At 39.0% G+C, this 23,911-nt stretch overlaps 1 protein-coding gene across 2 annotated transcripts in view; it reads left to right on the forward strand.

Annotated features, from left to right (window-relative positions):
* The window catches only part of galnt18b (UDP-N-acetyl-alpha-D-galactosamine:polypeptide N-acetylgalactosaminyltransferase 18b), an 84,492-nt gene that overhangs the window by 49,076 nt on the left and 11,505 nt on the right, over positions 1–23,911 (forward strand). For both annotated transcript variants that reach the window (XM_042418424.1, XM_042418433.1), the window contains exons 8-9: positions 19,045–19,230; positions 21,740–21,877. In XM_042418424.1, the coding sequence (XP_042274358.1) occupies positions 19,045–19,230; positions 21,740–21,877 (324 nt within the window). The remainder of the gene's footprint in view (positions 1–19,044; positions 19,231–21,739; positions 21,878–23,911) is intronic.

A 23,911-nucleotide genomic window follows, 5' to 3' on the forward strand; every position in this document is an offset into this window, starting at 1 on the left:
GAGCCTCCACAGCCAGCAGAAGTCTTTTGAGGGGCAGCATCTGGAAGCTAACCAATCAGAACAGAGTGGGCTCATAAGGAGGGGGCTTTTAAAGAGACAGGAGCTAAAATGGCCTGTTTCAGACAGAGGCTGAACTGCAGGGCCACATAAAGGATAAATAAGGAGGTTTTTGAACTGTAAATCATTGAAGGACATTCCAGAGCCCCAGAACATTAATATAGACCTGGAAATGTGCATGATATGTCTCCTTTTTTTTCCTTTTTTTAACGTTACTCAAACTGGAGTAAACGTGCATTTGTTGGGGATTGTAAGTATTAACAGCAGCAGGAATGTGTATACGGGATTGACTCAAAATAAATTACAGTGCCCATGTTCATGGTAATGCAGGTTGAGGTTAACAATAGGATTTATTCATTGTTGGTTTCGGTCTTTTCATGAGATTTGTTAACAGTAATATAACAAAGATATAGAACATTACCAGCCTTATCCTTTAAAAGAATTCAAACAGAGATAACTAATGTAAATACTTACACGCTTTGACAGGAACAAGTGAACACAACGAGGGAAATTATCCCTCAGCAAGTGTACCCAGAACACACTGTGACATGCTCTCTCTTGTGTAGGTTTAGAATTAATGATCACTAATTAATTCTGAAGTCTGAGTGATCACCTTCTTCCCCTGATGATCCCACTGAAGCACATGTAAGAGTTTCAGGACTCAAAGTCATTGTTCCTGTTAGCGCTGATGTGTGAAGAGAATGCTGACACCATCCAAAGCAGACAGACTGTTTTTTGTGTTGCATTTTCACAGTGCTACACTTAATTCTTACACCATCATCAGCTCTGACTGGGAGTCGGGAATTAGTTGGTGTGCGTTAAGCACACCGGTACCACAAGCAGATGGGCCAGAGAAAGAACAGTCCTCCGTAGGGATAACTAATGATAGCACACATCTACTGTACAAAGATCATTAATGCAGCTATCAGCCTGTTCACTAACAGCGAGAAGCGAGGGACGACTCCTCTTCAGCTGCACTCTGACTAGATTGCACTGTGAGAAGGAGAGTGGAGACAAGCTTATGACAGGACGCCCAATGTGAAAATATCCATCCTCACTAATGACAGAGATGCAATCATCAGTAAAGAAGGGAGATTAGTCCCGTAAGTCATTTTCCTCCAGAAATTACATGCTTTTAGAATTCCTGGGCCTGATAATAGCCCCACTGATTGCTTTATAGCTCAACACAGTGATGATTTTATCACATATATTATAGACCAGAGTCCTAGCACTATGTATAAATAGTTTGATGAATCATTTTGGCTCTTGTCAGTATTGAGTTCAGACCTCAGATTTACACTCCATGTTGTTTACTTGCTTGGGTTTGTTGGACTGAAGTAGTTTGCCCTTGCCTGGAGGTTAATGTAGTTTAGAGTTCAATAATAGTTTTGAAACACAGTAGTGACACAGTGAGCTGAGAGCTACAACACTGGAGGACCCTGACTTGGCCCCAGATTAGCGGTCCCATAGAGCCCCAGCAGGGTCTTTCTGTCTTTCTGCCTGTCTGCAGCATATTGGTCATGCCTCCAGACCACCTGCCAGCACGCAGACTGGCTGCTGACAGATCCTCAGAGACACACTCAAACCAGGCCAACAGCTACAGGCTTTGGCTGAGGCTTGAAAGGGATGGGTCCTGGGTAGTGTGAGGGTGAAAGGAACCGCTGCTCTCTGTTCACATTTGGTCACAGCACCGAAGCTGCGTATTTCCATCATGATGCACAAGAGTCATTCTAATGAGGAAAAATAAACCAAATGTTTATTTTATATGTTGGTCTCATAAAACATTCTTCTGTACAAGTTTAATAGTGCGGACTTTGTGGAATTGAGACTTTTATTTCAAAGGGCACAAGTTAGCCATTTTCCTATGCTTCTTTAAGTGTTGGGAGTACATTTCTGTGATTGTCCTCCTAAAGAGGAGGTTCTGTGTTTTCAGAGGAAATTAGCAACTGTTTTTTTTGCACTTCCCCTAGCTTTACTTCTTACCTCTTTTCGTTTTGAACTTTTTCCCAGGAACATGCAGAGACCCTCTGAATGCTTTCTGTCTCTACAATTGCAGGGAGGTTATGCTGATGCCATCTGTGGTGTCCTGCAATAAATTGCTGCTAGATAATCATGAGAAGTTCATATCACAGCACAGAGTTAGACCCTCCTCACAATACAGGCCTGTCATAGCTGTCTCAAACACCGGATGGCTGTTTAGGCTTCTAGTCACAATGTGTTGATTTGTTTTTGGGGGGGGTTTCGAGACATAGAGATGGATGTGCAGCAAATCTTAGCTATAGTTTTTGTGAGGTGATCCTTCAAGTGCCTTCAAGTGAGACTGTGCTGTAGAACACAGCAAATTGGGCAGGACCCTGAAACAGAATTACAGTACAAATGATTTCCCAAAACACCTGTGAATGCTGGGTATTGTGCCAGTGAAGCCAGCCGGGAACAATGCATCACAAGAAGACCTAAGCAGTCATCATCTCTCTCAACCACTGCCAGAAAGGTTGTGTTGAGAAATGAGGATCGTTGAGGGCTATATATTAAATAGCAGTGCGAAAAGTACAGATGGCACACAGAAGGCTGTGCGATAAGACGATATATATCCTGTGACGATAGAAAAACGTCTATTGTTTCATATTATGCTCTATTGTCTATTTTGTTGTGTTGCAAATCACACTCTTTATGGCAGTATTTTTCATCATTTGAACGACGCTTTGCGTTCTTCCACACGGCATGGACACAGGCCATGGATGTAATATAAGAGCTGGATAGGGCGCTGCCACTCAGCCTTGCAGCCAATTTTTCCCAGTGGTCACTCGCGGTATTGCAGCGGAAAAATCCCCCTGCAACACAAAAAACATTTTCCCCTTCATTGTAAAAGAGACATCTGTAAAAACTGACAGGACACCTCGAACTGCAAAAAGGTAAATTGTGACTCTTTCTATTATGAATTTTTGATCCATGGAGGTCTTATATTTGTAAAACTTTCCTTGAGCCGAGAAAAGTAATTTAAAAATCGTGACTTCATCACAATGTAAAGTCTATGTGCCGGGTGGGAACTCGTGGGCGGGGCCAGTGAGGGAAACACTACTGCACATACTCAGTGGGCCGCACAACGTGGAAGCAAACCCAGAATCTGGAAACTTTTTTTTGGCGTATGCGCCAGCTGAGCAATTCTTGTTGGACTGAATGGGCGCCATTTTTGGTTCGGTATCCAGGTCTTATAATACATCCACGATGCAGGCAGGAAATTTGCATGAAGGCAGCACAAACAAACATGGAGGAGAGTGAACGTGACACAGAACAGGGTAATACGCTGAGACAAAATGTGGAGCTCATACATAAAAGAGCTACTTCTGTCGCACGGACAAGATTTGGGTATAAAAAGTCTGACACGGACCAGATAAACGTACTCTGCAAATTATGCTGCAGACCAGTCCCCACAACAGACTCAAATACCACTATCCTCTTTTACCACCTACACAAGAATCATGTCAAATAGTAAGGAGAGTGCGTACAGATGAGAGGCACAAAAGTAGACATACACCATATGGAAAAGAGTCACAAAGATGTACAAGATATAATTCAAAATGTAGAAGAAATAGGCCTCTCCATGTGGTAATTTTATATAAACTAATTATTTATTGAATTTACAGAAAATGTGCTATATCGTTATATGTATCGTTATCTGGATATGAAATGATCTATATCAGGTTATGAGATTTTGGTCATATCGCACAGCCGTAGCACTCAGAGTGAATAAAAGTGAGATGTGCAAATAAAGTAGATTTCTTGTATTTATAGGGATACATTAGTCTCAATAATATACTTACAAAACAATTCACCCACACATTAAAAGCACTGAATCTTCATCTGTTGCTCTGAACAAATGAAATGTATTATATATAGGTGTAAGGTAGGTATATAAGCACTATTGAAGGCAAAACATGTTCATTTATTAATTCAAATTTATCAAAGAAAATACAGCAGTTCTATAAGATGATTAAAGGGTACATGCAGAGATGCTACGTAGGGACCGCAACAACTGAGACTGGTTTTTGATGCCATTAGAAATTGCTAATATTAACAACAACATGGATCAAGCGGAAAAAAGGCTCAGTTACATGCATCTTCTCCTTTTCAGTTACACACATCTAGCAAAGCTGCTGCTCTCTAATGAAACAACATAAATACTGCGATTGCACTGAATAGTCCCATATTCAGTAATGAAACAGGATGGACTTTCCCACCATTGCTCATAGCAGGGATTATAATTAAACCTTGATACAGCCGACATCTGCCTAGTGTTGCGCTGATATTAACAGGAGGAATCTGATACTACACGGTGAACAAAACCTATGTATTAGGTATCTACTTTCAACTATAAATCCAGCTAAGCCTCAGCGATTCTGTGTCTAACTTGCAGCATCTTTTTAGTAATAATATGAAAACTTTATTTGGGAAGCACATTTCAAGTGAATGAAACCAAAGCAAACCAAGTAACCATTAATAAATAAAGAACTAGGCTGTTTCTCGTTAGTCTGATAAATACTGCGGCATCAAAATGTGTGTCAATTATTCAAACCCTACATTGTCGTTTCAACTATCTCCATCACTGGAATGGTACAAAAGGTTTAGTTCTGTCTAATCATAGAGTATGAATAACAAAACGTTGTACAATAATGACTCAGTCTGCAATTGTAGAACAGCACTGATTGAGTTTCATGACCCCTGTGCTGCTGAAAATCTATTGAACCCCACTGCGTAATCTCAAACCAACAGGACAATCAATGAGAAAGTCTTTTGTCTGACAGAGGTCATGTGAATAGCAATGTAGCCCTGAAGTACAACCAGAGCAACTCATTGTCATATCAAGTCTAACAATGAATACAGTAACTAGAAATTACTATAGAAAATCCCTATTATACTATACAGTTGCATTATAATCAACAATGAATGATGTTATGAGGGATTATGTACCATCTGAAATTCATAATATGTAACAATAGAGGCTTAAAATGTGTTTTATCAAATGTACTACATCAAATATACTACAAGACACAATAGTTTGTTGTCAGTACTATAATTCAATCGCACTGTACGACTGTGTATTATATTGCACTGTAGTTAGTCTTTCTTGCGTAAAAGTTCATTCTTGATCTTGGGAATAGTAGTTTGACAACATTATCTTAACTCAAGGTGCACCTACTTTTATCAGCAACTTTCAATGTCACAGTCTTTATCAGCAGATGGAGTTTGCACAGGTCTCCTATTTGCATTAATTATAATGTTTCAGAAAAAAGTGCTCTGAAGACTGGGTCCTCAAGCTCTAGAAAAAGTAGGGAGTGGACCATGAGTTGCTGGTATATTAATAAATTAAAGGCCCTTTCCACTCAAAAATGCGGTTTTCTTATTGTTTAATGTTTGAGCTTCACTTAGCAGAATGATGTATGTGCAGAGTTTGACACTAGAAGACTGTTTTCACATTCATCTGCTGAAGGAGGAAATTTTCTGCGCTCACCTAAAAGAGTTTAATGTGTGTACATACATACCAGCAACTAGTTTGGAGCCAATCATGATTCAGTATGCAACTTACACAAGTGTGATGTGGAAACTTAAAGCCTCCAGTGCACAAACACTGAATGATGGACTTTTTAGTAAGGTAGGAGACATGTTTTATTCAACTGTTAAACTTTTAAAATAAAAAATAATTGCATACTGTATTCATATATTCTGGATTTTTCTGTGAGAAAGAAGGAGTAGATGTAATTTTAAAGAAATTAACAAGGTAATTGAACCTTTTTTCAGGAAAAAACATATCAGACACAAATTATTATTCAATATTGTCATAAAACATGTCCAGAGGGGGTCTTTAATAATTAGTCACAAAGTGGGTTTTGAGTTGAGTTTAATACAGAACATGGAGGTGGTGGTGGCAGCTTACTGTAGCTGCTCTAATTAATTTGGTGTTTGTGGGGAGACGATTCTCCCATTGTGGAGAAAAGATTGGCTAGAACAACCAACAAACCTTATCCAGGGAGAGAAGAGCAAAGAGCGGGTCTACTTCCCTTTACAGTCCCGTTACCAGGAGCAGGAGAGGAATGATATAGGAGAACTGGGGGACATTGAAGGCAGTGTGGCTGCAGCAGTATGTAGTAGTAGCTTGAGTATTTCAAGACACCCTATGGATGGATTGAATAACACAGAGTAAATACTAAGGCTTGTTAATGGCTCCCCATGAAGAGGAGGGATCAGATTTGACAGATACTATAGATGGAAAACCTGCTGCATCAGGTTTTGGTTGCGGTGTTGTGGGCTTTGTGCAACATTAACACCTCTTTGCTTTTTCATGCTTCTTCTTGAGCTTTTGTCAATCATGGACAATTTCTTTAGCAATCTCCCTCCAATAATATATTGTTTATGGTTTCATGCTACCCATCTTGAAAAGATTGTGCTGTGTGTTGTAACTGGAAGGTGTAAGTTCAGGTATGAAAATGTTGTTCTGAATGGAGCCCTTTGTTATCATGAAAAAAAAACTGAAGTTAATTCTTTATTAGCTTTGATTTTTTTTTATGAAAAAGTATTGTAGTCTTAATAAAAGCCTGTTGAAGCCTATTGAGCTTTAACAAACAAGAAGATTGTTGTGTGAATGTTTCACCCCAGAAGGTGTTGTCAAGTATGCAGGAAGGAAAGTTCACAATTTTTGTGCTGATGATAACAGTTGTGAGGAGGAAGGAAACTGCTCAGATTAAAGAATAAATCATGTCCCCAGTCAAAAAGACATTTTTGTTCTCAGTGGGTTCAATTTCACATCCACATAGCAAAACTGTGCTTGTCAGTGATCAGACTGCAGGCTTTTATTTGGTAATAAAAGCCAAGTGGTTGTATCTGGTGAGATTTCCACAGTACAGACATGCCAAGAGACACTCATCATTAAATCTGGTGAATTTAAGGGGACATATGATGCTTTTCCTTATTTTCAGTCATATATATATAATGTTACAATGTCGGGGGTTCATATTAAATGTGGATGAAGTGTCAAATAATGAGGTAAAGGTATGTAGAAGTAATCACTATGAGCAAAAAGCACCCGCTTCAGATTGCTCTGAATGCCAGCGTTTTTTTCTGCTTTCAGCCTGAGCTGACGTCAGCTCGTGACTGATTTCTATATATGGTCATCTGCTCCACACAAAGCACAAGTTCACTGCTCTGCTCCACTAACATTATAGTATTTTTCTATTGTTTTGGGGGTAGTCACGCTGAGCCATGACTGGAGTCGAGCTGGCACACTGTGAGTGTTTTTCCATTACACAGCAGGGCAAAGTAAAATAAGTAGTTTACCTGTTGGAGGTGTGCTGGTTGTCTGCAGCTCTTCGTCAAACATCTTCATAACTGTGTCTATGTCTGCTTGTGCTATTCCTCCCTGCAACTGACCAAAAAGCTCCAAATATCTCCATATGTTGTTGTGTTGCCCGGTTTTAAGCAACGCTAAAGAAGTTATGCTAATTCGGTGAGGAACACATCTCATTTCCTGTAAATTCATCTCCTGTTACTTAGTCATTTAAAAGCTTTCCATTTGCAATAAAGCAGAAAATGTTGGGTTTGCATCAGCAGTAACTTAACACAACTCTGATGTTGCCCCTTGCAGGCTTCCGGAAAGCTGACCAATCAGAACAGAGTGGGCTCATTAGTAGGGGGGCCTTAAAGAGACAGGAGCTAAGACTGCCTGTTTGAGACAGAGGCTTAACGGAGGGGCTGCATAAGGGGCCAGTATAAGATAAATAAGGTGTTTTTTGAACTGATTGGACTGAATGAATCATGCAAAGCTGCTCTAGTGGAGTCCCAGAATAAAAATATAGTGCTAGAAAACATAATAGCTCCCCTTTAAATTATTTATAGTGTTTCTTCTGGAAGTAGTCACTCTAGCAATCACAGCAGCATTTTGGAAGAAAACAACATACTGGTCGGTGTAGCTTTAGACTAGAAGTGGGTGGTTCTAAATTACATCAATCCTAGCTTGTTTAACTCCAAAAAATGTTTGATTTTTTTATTTCCACAGGTCAGAAAGATTATTATTTCTGCAAAAAAACTGAACAGATTGACACATTTGTGGTCGCCTTTGAAAATATAAAGTAATAAACAGAAGAAGAAAGCTAGTAAACAGTTCCTGATAAACAAACAATAAGAAGGCCATCAGTATTTCCACTCTCCTAGCAAAGTCCATTTTAGATAGGATGTGATGGTAAGTGGTGCGTTAATAATTCAAGGCTATGAATCTTCACATGGCTGCCTGTATGGATTACTGCAGCCCGGTCTCCTACAAATTACATTGATATGCATTTATTCTTCACTAGCGATTTATGTTCAAGGGCAACATTCAGAGCCAAGTGAGGGTCAGCAAAATAAAAAGGGTGGAGGATGAGTAGGTGGATGGGCATGTAAAACATTTAGCCTCAACACTGGCAGCCTGGTTCCATTTCAAACATCTTACTAACAGTGAGAGTTAGGATTTTTAGTATTTAAATTACTATACAATTACTATTACTGTTACAATTTAGTATTTAATTACAAAAAACACAATACTGTGCAGGTGAATGGAATTATGTTTGTGGTGCTCACAGATAAAAACAAAATAAATAGCTCTACAGTCAGAAACAATATCCCCATTACTCAATTCACAGACCTCGTTGTCAACATTGTTAAGGAGGACTATTTCTTTGTAGAAATTAATTGCTGGCCCTAGATGAAAGACGGGGGAGTCACCCAAATCAGGTCCTGCAGGGACACTGAATTTCAGAGTAAACTGACAGACTGGTAATCAAGATATTTTCATCTTGACCAAAGTGGAGGACAGAAGAATGGACTATCATTCTAAGTAGGATTAGCAAATAACAATTATTTTCATTATACATTAATCTAATCACTATTAACTCTAATAATTAATGATTGAAGTTCCCAGGCTGGTGGCGATATTGGGTAGGTGGGCTAAGAAATGCATTATGCCCATCAATAGTTAACGCTGCAGCAACAGCAGCATCACATCAGAGATACCAAGTTACAGCAATGACACTCTATCCTTGTTATAGCAAGTGCTCTAAAACAATGTTATAGAGAAGAACCCACAAGAAGGGCCTGATGCCAAAAACTCTGTATCTCTCTTGCCCCTCTCTCTCACACACACACACCATTTGACTATTTATCTCTGTACACATTAGCACGTGCCATTTTTTAACAAAAGCAAAATATGCAAGAATGATGAAATGATAGGCTACATGATAGAATAGAAACTCTATCATGTAGCCCACAGTGTCAGAAAAGGGTCCACCCACAGAACTTGTGGGTCCAGCTAGGGCTGCACTACAAAACATGTTCCAGCTGTAGCGACTGCCAATTGATACTGCAACTGTTTTTATCAGGCGTTTTGCAACACAATGTGTCCCGAATGAAACAATTTGGCAACCACAGCAAAATAATCATTATAGAAGAGAGGCAGGTGTGTGATGGTCTTTTAAGAGGTCCAAAGGCTTTGGCCTACCTTATTTGAAGAAAAGCTCACATGGACGACCTTTCCAGGATGCAAAAGGTTAATCATCATTGATTGTCATTGAAGTCCGGTGATTTTTGGATGAAGTCCCGCTGAATAGACAGAATAGCCAGTGCCTTCAGCCTATCCTGTCCCATAGTACTTCGAAGAAATTATTTGATCCTCTTAAGTGTACTGAAACACCTCTCTGATTCTGTCGATGTCATGGGAGTTGTGATGGCTATTTGCATTAATTTCAATGTTTCAGAAAATGTGCTCTGAAGATTGTTCTCAGTCACCATCTTCAAAAGTGACATTGCAGACTTTAATGCTGCAAACTCTTGGGGAAACTGGCCTTAAACAGCAGAAACAGTTCAGTGTAAATAAGTTCAAAAGATAGTAAGTGCCAGGCTTTCTCAAAGCAAGCCTTTGACTGCTCTATCTTTATTTCACAGCACTGTTTGGCTACTGACAGATTATCAGACTGCCACATCCTGCTGTAGCAACAGCTGTGTCTGCATCTGGATGTAGCTGGGTGTCATCTGTGGTCAGCTTGTCCTTCAGTTCAGCTATGGAGCAGGAAAAATTCTCCAGGGTCTGTTAGGTTTTTGGAGAGAATCTATGGTTCGTTTTTGAAGAAAGCTCTGTAGAATATCAACATGCATGAGGGCAGAGTGGAAAAAAGATAAAAAGAAAAGAAAGTTCACATCCCCCAGCAATGCGGACAGGCCGCGGGCTTGTTTGATTGACACACTGTCCAAAGACTGATCATTCCAGATTTTTTCAGAACACTGTTTCAAAGTATCTTGATGTTCAAACACGGTGTGGCTTTTAAAGTTCCTCCTTGTTTGTCCTGACACTGGAATCCTCATCCTCAACACTTCATCCAGGACTGCAGTTCTTTTGGGGGACTTGGAGAAAAATGTTGCATAAGCTGAGATGTTGACCAAAAATATTCTGCTGGGTGTAAGAGATGAGCAGGACTGCTGCATGATAAGGTTTAACTGATGGGCATAGTAGTGCACAAAGTGTGTGTAAGGGTGTGGTCAACAAGGTCCAGAAACACGCCCCACTGGAGTGAAGTCAGAGATTCATCGGACCCCTGCAGAGCTAGCTCGTGTATCCCACAACACAGTCCTCAATCTGTGATAGTGAATGCTTGTTTTTCTTTACCAGCTCATTGTGTCTCTGTATAGCGATGAAGTGGTCCACATCAAGTTGACAGGCAATGTTAAATTTACCCAAAATTGATAGCTTTATGCTATTTCCAATGTGACTTGTAACTGCATTCATGTTTCCTAATTTTGTCGGATAAATGTTTCAAATCCACAATTCCTTGTTGGATCAAAGCCATGTCTCCTCCAAAAAGCAAGCACGAGAAACAGAAAAGTGAATTCTTAACTACCTGCCGTTAGCCAGTCCTTTCATTGAAACCACGTAACACAAAACTTGCGATTTTGTCATTTGTCCTTTTGTGTTATCTAAACATCATTGGGTCAATGTGTTCCCTGTCTCTTCACTTCCAATTTTTCCTCCAAAGACATCAAAGAAAATGGATGATAAAGTAAATAATCCACCTCATTCATACTAACGCCTGCCATTACCACAGTCGCTCACTTCCCCCTCTCACTCTCACACAAGTAGCACCTCACTGTACGTACCGTTACTCTGTATGTCCACTGTCATTGTTCAAAAGTCAGTAGCCTGTGAGCTGAATGAATTTCGCCCAAATGATCAGCAAATCAAGGGGGTGTGCCACAATGCCTGTCACTCACTTAACACTACAAAGATGAATGGAAGCTGATGCTACTGTCTTTGGGATGAATAAATAAGCCCATTTAGATATATCCTGTGTTTTTCTTGTGACTGTTTGGTGCTGTTGCTGCACTAGGGTCCATCAAAATTGTTCTAAGGTTTTTTAACAATAATTTTCTCATTTTTAATGTAAAAAATAGGGAGGGCTTAGCCCTGTTAGCCCATTTATACCAGCTGTCCCAGATCAATACAGTGTTGGAGGGATGCTCAACCTCCGCTTCTCACTAGTCTAATCAACCCTGCAGACCCCCTAATAAAGCTTCTCATCAGTGTCATCATTTCTTAGACAGAAAATAGCATTCTGGTATTTTATCGCCTCCAGTCCAACAGTGCCCGAGCACAGTTTAAAATGTCAAGATATTAGGTTGTGACTCTCATTTAATTCCCATTAGGTCACATATTGTATGTAAAGCATTTTGTTAGATATTCATACTGTAGGCATTTTTTTATGGATGAAACTTGGGCATTTAGAGACTAATGATGTGATGATTATTGTTCTGGATTCAACACAGATTACTGTTGTGACCTTTAGTCATAGTGGCATGAAAAATTGCAAGCACATTTATGCAACAAGGTGCACTTCTGAAAGAGGCTAAAACTGACTTTACCAGATTTCTGTTATGAAATGTACAAAAATGCAGTCAGAAATTCGATCCCACCTGTGTGTTTGGAGGCTGAAAGATAATGGTGAGGATGTTTCCTGTTTCTCTTTCTCTACAAGTTGGTTTAGGATTGTCTGAAAATGGTCCAGCACTTCTGTGGAGAGGATGGGAAATGTGCTCCCATTTTCAAACAGCAGAAAGTGTGAACTGATACACATACAATGGAAACTCTATACCAATTGTCTGCACTGATTCAACTCTATGCTCTGGGCAGCAAAAGAGGAAACTCAGCTTTACCTTAAAAGTGGGTCTGTGCTTTGATGTGAAGGGTTTTATTATCGCAAAATACTGAGGAAATGTGAAATGAATGCAGTGGGAAATATTAGAGTGTTTTTTTTTTAAAGCCAGTCAGGGTTTCTGGGGGGACAGGAGAGGTGGTGCAGGGAGATGAAAGCTGATAGCTTCACATACACCGAATAGCAGTGAAACCAAAACACCGAGTATGAAATGAAAAAAGGAAATTCCTAAAGCAGCATAGTAAATCACAGGAATATGGTGCAAAAAGTTCCTGAGGTTCTGCTCATCTTGTCAGGAGGCTGAAGAAGTGTAGGTTTCTTTTGCTGATATATTTCTCTTCAAATGTGGCATTTATCATCGACAAGGTGTCACCGCATTTTCTGACATGCGTGTAATATCATTGCTCACTACACGGTCATTACTAATTTAACAAAGGAGGTTTTGGTCATATCCATATGCTCATGTTTGCAAACCATTTTTTCATTAGATTTTGAATTATTTTGAGCAAAAATGAAGAAATAATGTCCAAGAGTATCCCTCATTTCTAGGTTGTTTATTTCAAATGTCTCTTTCTAAAGATACTAAACCAGTTTTAGATGTGTTGACTGTGACTTTTGTGAGCCCTTCAGCTGTCCTTCTCCTTGCGGTATCCTGCTGAAAAATCTGTATTCAGAGATAGATGCTTTGCTCCCATGATATCCAGACACCTAGTGGTATTCAAATGTGTGTCAAGGAGCATGATGTTTATCATGGAAATGCTCCCTACTTCATTATATCCCCACCTTCAGTTTACAGTGATAACTCATGGTCCGCCCAGCTTGAAATGAGACCATATCATTCTTTTTTTAAATCCCTCAGTGTCTTGAGCGTGTTCAGTAGTCTGATTGAGTCATAACATCCCATAATATTGTAACAGAAAAGGTCTGGCAACCAGTATGTACTTCTCTTATACATCATGGTGGACTGTGAAATACCTTTCAAGAATGTATTGGTAACTTTATTCCATGATTTAATGATAAAAAATAAAGTGTGGTAGCTCAGTAATAACAAGTTATTAATATGATAATAAATATGGAGAGAATCACCATGTATTATCTTAATAATACTAAGGAACATTTTTAGTAACAGGGTTATAATGGGCAAAAATATCCCAAGGTGATAAATTGGACTACTTGTTTGTTTGCCCTGTGATATAGGGACTGTTTAAGGACTTTAATTTTGCATATGGACTTGTGCAGAGATAAAATGTATTAATTAATTACTCTGTATTTATTAATTGCACAAATGTGAGCATCAGTGTTTACTACATTTTTTGTTAGAAAACATAACTAGGTGTATCCATTGCATTGTAAACCTGTGGCATTTTAATATTTCTGCTTAAATTATTATTTTTGCCCTTCGACGAACCTCGCAGTTTCCAGTCACTATCGGGGGAACCTTCAACTACGCCTGCCACAGCCTCTTACACATCGGTGCTGCACTCTTGCTCGGGCGCGCCCTGTTTGGGAGCAGCATCGGTATCATATCCAAGCTAGCAGCCGAATCACCAGCACAGTCTTCGTTAGCTGCCTGTTCATCATCATTCGTATTTTTTCTGCTGTTTCTTAACTTTTTGGCAGTGAAAACAAAATATGCCTTGAGTGTGATTTACTCTTTGTCATTGCAAGCTCACATTAACACTGGCACGGATAACAGATAGCGCCTATGTGGTAGCTTACACATTTAGCAGCATTTCCTGGTGACTTGGCAACTTGTGCTGTGTGACAGCAACACTGTAGGTTACACTCTATTTTTAAATGAAGCAATTTGTATTCAAATGCTGTAAATGCTTTGATGAAAATATATTTTTATTGTGCTACTTTAAAAATGATTAATGACTGATAGTTACTTAAAATAAACCTTACTATTTAGATAAGATACTGTGTAGAAAATTTAATTTTGAGATTTTCAGGGAGTCCCAATTGTCAAATATTGGGCCCTGTGACCCCCTGTATTTCACACACTGACAAGAGCATTATTCGTATTATCAATTGCCCAAAGACCGACCTCTAGCAGTCATAGGAATTATGATTTTTGTGTGTCGGAGGAAACTGTTTGTGACGTTATTACAGAGCGACAGAGTCCACAGAGGCAGGAGGTCACGGTGGACAGGTGATTCTACAAAATGTCAGACTTTAACACAGGAGATTACTGCTTGTTTTCAATTTCCAACCAACAATCAACATTTGTTTCTTTTAAGCATGACTGCAGTCATTCCCTAACCGTAACAAAGTTGTTATTACTGTAACCATGACGACAAACGTCCCTGAACCAACTTTTTTAAAACCAAATCACAATGTTTCCCTAATCTTTACAAAGTAGTTATTTTAACCCAAACTATTATCTTTCCCTAAAGCTAACCAAACCTTAACCATAGCAGTGTCACATCATCAGAAAATAAATATAAGTGTCATTCTTGAGGGAATAGACTGACAGTGTATTCTGTTGTTTAATTTGGAGGACATGGTTTTATCTATCCAGTAGTTTTGGTTTTATTTGTCTTTGCGATTTCTTCCTCCACACCAACACAGTGGAGGTGAATAGAATTTAATATGCACTGCTGACAGTATTGCAGATACAGTACATACAAAACAGCAACATCTACTTCCAGAGTCAGAACCCACTGCAATGGAGGTAAATGGATAATCCACAGATAACACTGACTACACTGTTTTCATGGGGAGAATTTCCTACTGAAGAATAAATCCTTATGAAAACTCAGGTGTGTGGATATCCATTTACCTCCATTGTCCTGGTGTGGAGGCAAAGATCTTGGCGAGGGATATCTCATAACCTGGACAAATAAACTGCAACATTTATTAGTGTCTGACATAGACACCCCCCACAGCTGGTTAATATTTTATTGGAAAGTCTTTTCTACTGGCTAAATACACTGGGTCTGTTGGAAATACAGAGCTTTGTGAAGGGCAATAGCATTACAGAACAACACTGAGCATATGGATGAACAGCGGAGAAATCTTTAATGCTGCAGGAATAGTTTGAGATATTTTATAGATGTTTGATCCTTTTTTTTTTTTTTTTTTTTTTTTGGCTGTGAAAACTTTGGAATCCATTGAAACTGACACAGCTTCAAGCTGCTGCTGTTGTTAGCGAAGAAAAAAAACACAAACATGTAAGAGCCGCCTTTGAAGCCTGCGGGGGGTGAGCGCTTGAAACTCTAAAGATAGATTTTGGGTGGAGTACTTTAAGGCAGTGAGCCATCCATACACAAACTAGAGGTTGTAAAAAGTTCATGAAATTATTCAGGAGAATCCAAAGATCTAATTGTTAAGCTTAAGTTTGTACTGTATAGCCGCACCGACCATAAAACTGCATTATTATTATGCTTCATATCCTCAAAGATGATGTGAAATAACCTTGTGAGTACTCCCATCAAAATCCACTTTAAGCCACTAAATGCTCTGCTTGGTAACTGGCACCGCTGTAGACAGAAAAATCACCAAAGCACTTCCACTCACATTACATTTACATTAAAGGTATTTAACACCTGCTCTTATCCAAAGCAAATTATGATGAGGGCAGCAGTGAAATTAGCTCAGGCTCAGGCTGATCATGCTCCGATAATGGATCTGTCTCTGTCAGAAAAGTTCTGCAAAAAGAAATTAGACAAAGAACAGCTAGATAGTGAGGATCTACAGATTTAGACAGGAGCATATTGGCAGGAGGATGTGGCAGAAAGGGATGATACAAGTGGGAGCAGGGGACGTGAGGTATTTCTTGAGGAGATAAGTTTTAAGTTTACAAGGGAAGGGAGTGGTTGTGTTGTCCTCACTGAGATTGTTCCATAGCTGTGGAGTGAGGGCCTGACTTCTAATAATACAAAGTAGACTCAGACATGGACTATAAGTGGTGGAGATGAGATTTGTTTAAACCGCAGTGTGAGGGAAGTATGATACCACCATCCCTAAGCGAAACTGTCTATCACTCCTGGACATTTTGTAAACCTAATTGCTGTTTGACATTTTTTTTAACAGCATGGATGTGGAGGGAAGTCTCTTCAATCCAAGATAATGCCACCATCGTGGAATAAAATGTAGTGTAAATGTTTGCTGCAGTGCTGTTGAGCCATGCTTTCCACTTCAGCACACTGGAAACAGAATGCGTGAGTCACAATGCAAATTAGATGGTGGGTTCGATCACTCAAGGAGAGTGCACTATTATGAATATACAACTGTATAAGTCAGTTGTATTTTGAGCCAAATAGCAATGTACTGTCTACAGCCTTCTGTAGCACTGGAGGATTCTGACTTCCATCTTGACAGTAATGACCCATTTCTTGTCATTTATTTGACAGTTGGTGGTTAACAGCAGAGCAGAGGGTAAATCTGCTGCCGAATACGTTGCAGCGGATTTACAAACAAGGTATTATTTGGATAAACTGACCACATATTGGGAATCTGCATGGTTACTTGGTTCTCAACTGAAAAAATGTTAAATCTTAATAAAGTGACATATTAAGTTCAAGAGCAAAAATTACAAGTCTGGCTCAAAATCTCCATACCATGATGTCATCGCCCTCGGATATCTTTGTCAGACCACAAAGCACACTGGGTAAAGTAGGCCCAGCCCTCCTCTCTATGCCAAAACAGTGACAGAAAGTTGAAATTGAAAACCAGTAACACTGAACAAAAACTGACATTGTAAAAAATTAAAAAAATAAAATAAAATAAAAAAAAACTCACTGAAAAAAGATAAACATGAAGAAAAAAATCTGAAGATTGATGTTGAAAAACACATCATAATGCAAAAAATCTCTAAATAATATAATGACATTGTCATTTTTTAATGCCCATGTTTTATTTTTCAGTGGAACTTGTTTCAGTGCCAATGCAGTTTTTCCCAATAGTGTTTCAATGCCAATGTTTCCTTTTTCAGTTCAGGTTTTGTTTTCAATGCCAAATTTTATTTTCAATGCCAAAATTTAATTGTCGCTGTTCTGGCCCCATAAAAGACCGAGAAGACATTTTCTCTTAAATAATCATCAGTGACGACACACTGACAAGCCATGACCACATCTGCTTGACAACCAGTTTAATGGCCATGGAAAGTGTCCCATCATTACTGTCCCAATCACATCTACAGTTTACGTCTGATGTTTCTAATTCATCTTTGATGACGCTCATCTCCAAACGCTGCACATGTTCTTTGGCAACATGTCTTTTGATGGAAATGACACAGGAAGGATGTAAGCTGTGCTGCTGGGTGCTGATATAACAGCACAGTGTGATCATTTAAATCTTATTCATACTAAAACACCGGGTGTCCTGGACTAATGCTAAGCACAGCACATTTAAGTGGTTTCTGAGCATCCTCCACAGGCTCTGGTAGTGACATCTCCTTTGATGACCCCACACAAATTTGAGCGTGTAAACAGAAGAGCACGTCTTCATTTCTTCTGTGGAGTCTTTGAATTGCTTTGCGATACCATTCAAATTCTTCAGATGCTAATCAGTAACATTGTACGGCTTAATTCATTTCCCTCCAAGATTTAATTCTCATATCGTCACAAGTTTTTGTGACTCAGAAAATCTGATCCTTTTTGATTTATTAATACATTTTTTTAATGACAAAATGAATTAAAATGTTAATCACTCATATGGGAAAATTGAACTGTAAAAGGATGCAGGAACATGTTACATAAATAACCACAGCCATCCATCATTTTAAATGCTTAACATATTGATTAGAAATGTATGGAGGCAAGTATGACAAAGGCAAATTAAGGATGTAAAACCGCAGCAGAAGTACCAGTAGAGCTCAGTGGACCAAAATGAAGTTTGAAAGAAATTCAAAATATAAAAACAATAAAATCTTTATACAAATATTTGAATATATAATGACACTGATATATGTTTTCACTGTCACTTATGGCTGGATAGAAGTATTTCAGTCAGAATAAGTTTGCAAAGATCCCTGCACCAGGATCCTGAGCCTCCCAGAGGTCTTCATTATTTGAGGAGTTAGTGCCACTGGCTTTTGCTCATCAAGGACTAACGCTTGCCCTCTCAGGCACCGGGACCATTCGCATTTTCCACCATGGGAACGCCGCCTCCTCCCTCCTCATAGTCGAGGATTCAGTAGGGTGCAGAGGTGATGAAGAGCACTGCTTGTTGGCCAGCACACGCTTTAAGCAGCCTGGAAATTATGCCATCATGGCCCACTGCACTCGCAGTGGGGAGACTCCTCAGCTGCTCTCCCACCTCAGTGAAAGTAATGTCTGGTGTTTGCATCAGAACTAAAAAAGTTGCAGAAAAGAGGCAAAGCCCCTGAGGTGAAAAAGAGTGAAGGTTCACAGCTCTGTACACAGAAACTAACATTTTTCATGAAGTTGAAATGAAACGTCTCAGTTGTAAAATGTGTTTTTCATGAGATTCGTGATTCCTTGCAGCACAAGGAGTCAGTCTTTAGTAAAACTTTCTAAAATAAACTTCAAACAGTGTTTCCATGCAGCTCAGAAGGCCCAACTCATAGCTAGTATGAGCATCAAGCGTGAGGCCCTTCAGTATGTCACAACAACATCAGTTAAGCCTTTGGTGCAGATGTAACTTCTCATCTTCAAGGCTACAGTATGTGTGTACATTGTGACTTTTAATTAATGTGAGGCTACAACTGAACATTTGTAACTGAACACTGAGAGGCAAAGCAGGTTCATTGTTAAATTATTTTTTTTTCTTGCTCTCTATTTGTGATGTGTAAAACCAGGTGTGGCAGTGTGGCGGCAGTGTTGAGGTCCTGCCTTGTGCTCGCATCGCCCACATCGAGCGCGCTCACAAACCCTACACGGAGGATCTGACGTCTCACGTGCGGCGGAACGCCCTCAGAGTGGCAGAAGTTTGGATGGATGAGTTTAAAAGCCATGTCTACATGGCCTGGAACATTCCCGTGGAGGTGAGTGATCATCGCCATGATGATTTTGATCAGTTGGTGAATTGGAGTTCACAGCGTAGGTCTTGTTATGATTCACTAGCAAAATATTTTATTCACGATAATAGTGGTATCACAATACAGGTGATACAAATGATTCATTATTTTTGTTGTTCATATATTAGAAATATGTAAATGTATGTGTTTTTTTTTTACATTAAACAAAAGTCAGGTCAAATCTTCAATGATACAAACTTCAACTGTGTGAAAATTAGGTTTGAAAAATACAACTTGCACTCACAACTTATTTTATCACTTTGAGCAACATTGTTGCATAAACAGCAGCTCCTTTGCATTCACCACTTTTTAAAGTTTATGTTTATGGAATCTTGCCTTTTTTATATAGATTACAGTAGAAGATGCAGAGAGGAAACCAAGAGAAGATTTGCGGTTATATAGCACTAGACCACCAAGATTCCCCCAGCATTTATTATTTTGATCTAGTCTGTATTAATGGAGAGTATTCTGAGCTCTGAGACAAATAACCTGAGTACAAATCAGTTTATTAAACCAATCCGTTCGTTTTAAGGAATTTTTGTGGTGACAAGACATAAAAAAACAATCCTTAATTTGTGTAGTGTAACTGAAGGGGAAATTATAGCCCTGGAATGACAAAGCAGGAATCCATCATATGCTGTACTTAATTATGAAGTGTTTTCTGTGTCACAGTTTTATAGACAGCTGAGATGAAACACTATATGCCAAACTGCATATAGCCTCTTTGACATACGTACATTTGTCCCATTTTTCAACGTAGGATGTCAGCTATTAACTAGCAAAAGGCTGAACTGACAGAAACCAAAACAGTTCAGACTTCAATGTGTGCTGAAAAGGAAGGAAAACCTCAATATTATTAATGAGAATATTACAGTAGACTGTAGCTGTCATTTTATCAATAACATGTCACAAATCAACCAGACAACCAGAAGGAGCTTCAGTCACAATATGTTTATTATTATTATTACTACAATATGTTTGTTTATTTTATATAGTATTTTTAAATGTTACCTGTACACAGGATTTGTCATTGCAGCCCTCCATACAGAGCAGTCATTCAGAAGTCCAAGTCAGATGTGATAAATTGATGCACAAATATGAATACAGAAGATATCAAACGATGCCATTATAAATCTACCAGACCATCAAGCGGCTCCATTCAACCGGCACCTAATCTAAATGTTAGAAGGCAGAGTGTGATCTGTTATCAGCTGCACTCCTCCCATCGCAGATGTTTAGTTGAATCAGGCTCCTGACACCTCCAGAAGCCTCAAAAATGATTTCTTACACTTACAGAATGGCCTAAATTAAATGTGTGCCACAGAATAAATAAATATGATATGATTCGATATAACAGTCTAAACAGAGACATTAACGGTTAGAAACTTCAATATAAAAGGCAACAATGGAATTTTAAACGATGAATTAAAGAAAATAATTTCATTACAGCTGTGACATGGGAGCAATATAAATAATCAAACAGAAAGAATGTACATAATTACATTTTTCAGCAAAAATGCAATCAATTTATTCTTTTTAATCTCTTTATTTGAGGCTTTATTGTATCATTTGAGATGCTGAATAAAGACGTCTACAGTGTCGACTCTTATTGTACGTAATGTCTCATAGTTTGCAGTATCACAGTACATCTACTTGATACAAAACATGTAGTCTACATAGTCTGCGTTGTGTTTCCACTATTTTATCAGAGTTGTATTCAGTGGTGTTGAGCAGATTCAAGTTTTTATTTAATCTTGAACTATTCAATAAAATAAAATAAATATTTATACTACGTTGTCTTATGTTAAATGCAGCATCCCTCAAAGGCGAAGTCAAATGTTTGTTCACTGAAGTTTTTTTCTTCTCCTGCATAATCTGTTTGAATATGTAAATCCACGTTATGAATAGATGAACATCTGCAGGCAATTCATTCAGTCAATAATGAGCCGTTTAACAGAGTCTGTACTCAAGAAGCATGAAATTTAGCCCCAGATTTAGCCCCATGAATTAACCACACAGCAAAAATGTCAGTTTTAATTTACCTCAGAGAGTGTAAAAATCAACACTGTCCCCGCGTTCATGTGCGTTCGCGCCCATCTGAGTTCACTTTTAGATGTTTTTGGACAGAGAGCCACGTCAGCAAGATTTGCACCCAATGCAGTTTTCACTCCAGCTTCTGAGTTATTACATAAAGAGAGGCATCAGTGATGTTAGATGAGATACACTGGACAAGTCTGGGCATATTGTCACAGGAGACTGGCCCTGGGTATGGATGTGTGGAAAATAGACGGTTTTCAAGTCAGAACAGTAAAAATCAAACCCCACAGAGGCTATTCAAATACATAACAAATGGTTGCACAACCCTTCTCAATGGCTGATATCTATCACTTCTCCACAAACCACGGTTAATCAATTTTATGCTTTGTGTGCTTCTGTGTGTTTCTGTGTGTGTGTGTGTGTGGTTTTTTGAACCCAGGACTCAGGGATTGATATTGGTGATATCTCTGAAAGGAAGGCTCTGAGGAAAAGGCTGCAGTGTAAAACTTTCCGATGGTATCTGGTCAACATCTACCCCGAGATGAGGATGTACAGCGACACCATCGCATACGGAGTAGTAAGCCCTCTTCCTCCTTATCCCAAATTAAATTCGGTGTGCGCAAAAGCCAAAACAAGGCTGAACCATGCCTGAGCAAATCATTTTAATCCCTTGTGTTGAGATCCGGATGGCTGCAGTCAGCAGCGCAAACATTTCACCAAGAGGATGTTTGCTGCTGCAACTTTGACTTTTTCCTCCAAAAAAGTCACTGAAAAAGAAAATATGTTGAAGCTTACTTTAAATATAGATTTTTTATATCCTGCTTGAGGGCTTTTATTAGTCAGAGAAGCCAGAGAAACTGACAGCCAACAGGGCATGCTGGCAGTGTTTCTATTTTCCCATTCCCAGTTGTTCCCAAACAGCTTTATTTCCACGGTCCTCCCACCTCGCATCACTGTGATGCATCCTAATACACAGTGACACACCGACCGCACTATTATGGCACAGATTTCTACGTTGTACGGATGATTTGTTCATGTACAAACTGACAAATGGTGGATGGATATAGCAAGGAAATAGTCCAGCGTAGTTACATTCATTTCTTTCACTTAGTTGACCTCATTATTTTATATTTGCTATATGCATTTGATGGGCTAGTCAGTCGTGGTGGTTTGAGAAGTCATTAAATGAGAGAAGATCATCACAGAGGTAAACAAACAAGGCCAGGCCACACAGCTAAATATTGTCCCCAACAGGTGTCTCCAAGTGTTGCACATTAATATTTTTCACTCTCCCGCACAAGACATGTTTAGACTTGAGTTGTAGCACAGGACCATGTGCTGCCTGTGGATTTACTGATTATCTGATTGAAGTAGACATCTCCTGAGCCAATGGGGAGCTGAATCATCCCTAGCTGTGTTCTTCTGATCTCACATCTTTACCTAATTCGCTCCTCACATAAAACTGCCATTCCTGGAGCTCCCCAAGGTGCAGTTTGTATCTCGCAATCAGGCAGACCTTTTGTCATGACGCGCATGAATAACCCTCTGAGTCTGAGTCATGTTCATCAAGCGTAACGCATTAAATTAGCATTTTTATAAAGCAAAAATCTATTTAAGGAGCTCTGGTGTATGATTCACATTTTTCAGATGTTTCAACCTGCTCAGATCTTCCTCCTTCTGTATTTTCTGTTAATATAATTTAATATTTATATTCTCTTTATGGGAATCCCTGTGAGGATGCCTGGCTGATGTCCGTATTAGATGGTTACTGCTGCTTATAAACATCTTTGTCTTTTCACTTTTACTCAAGCTCACACGGTCTTGTGGATACATTTCATATCAACAGCAAGCACAGCAGCAAGCAGGGCTTAATGTTTGGATAATAGTTTCTTTCACCCATAGTAGAAATAATGCAATACTGAGTTGAAGAGAGCAGGTGGCAAATGCAGTATCCTCACTGTGTTTTGGCAGTAGCTTATTTTATCTGTGGACACCACACATGATCATGAATTGTCTGTTACCATTATTCATAGTCCATAAAACTTCAAATATGCTGCACAACTCCTCTCCAGTACACCACGCTTTATTTATCTCAACAAACATATATGTGGTCTGAGGATGTTTCTGGTTTCCTTACAAAATATACCGTCCATTGATCCGTCATGTGACGTACTGTATAGATCACCATTCTAAGTACACAAAACATAACTTACTTTCTTTACAAAATGCTATATTTACTCTTGTAAGGGAAATCTATAAGTAAATATAAATCACCATAAATAAGAAACTTATTATAACTGTTTTTAGTTGTAGAGTATTAGAGTATTCTTTGGCAAAAACAATCTTTTATCTTAACCTACCGATGGGTAAAAAGGTTGAATATTTTTCAAAACTTCCATTTCTTGATACTGTGATGACCTGGTTCAAGTGGCCACAACAAAAGGGAGAAACACCAAGAAAAAGATTCAACAAAAGATATTTATTTAAGCAAATTAAACCAAATTAAACAGATAACTGAATATTTACAATATGAGGCGTGGAAGTGCATCAATGGTGTATGTGATGCATGGGTGGTGAGTGTGTGTGTGTGTGTGCTGAAAGGTGCATGAAA

The sequence above is a fragment of the Thunnus maccoyii genome, chromosome 1 (genome assembly GCF_910596095.1).
Source record: "Thunnus maccoyii chromosome 1, fThuMac1.1, whole genome shotgun sequence".
Classification (NCBI taxonomy): Eukaryota; Metazoa; Chordata; class Actinopteri; order Scombriformes; family Scombridae; genus Thunnus; species Thunnus maccoyii.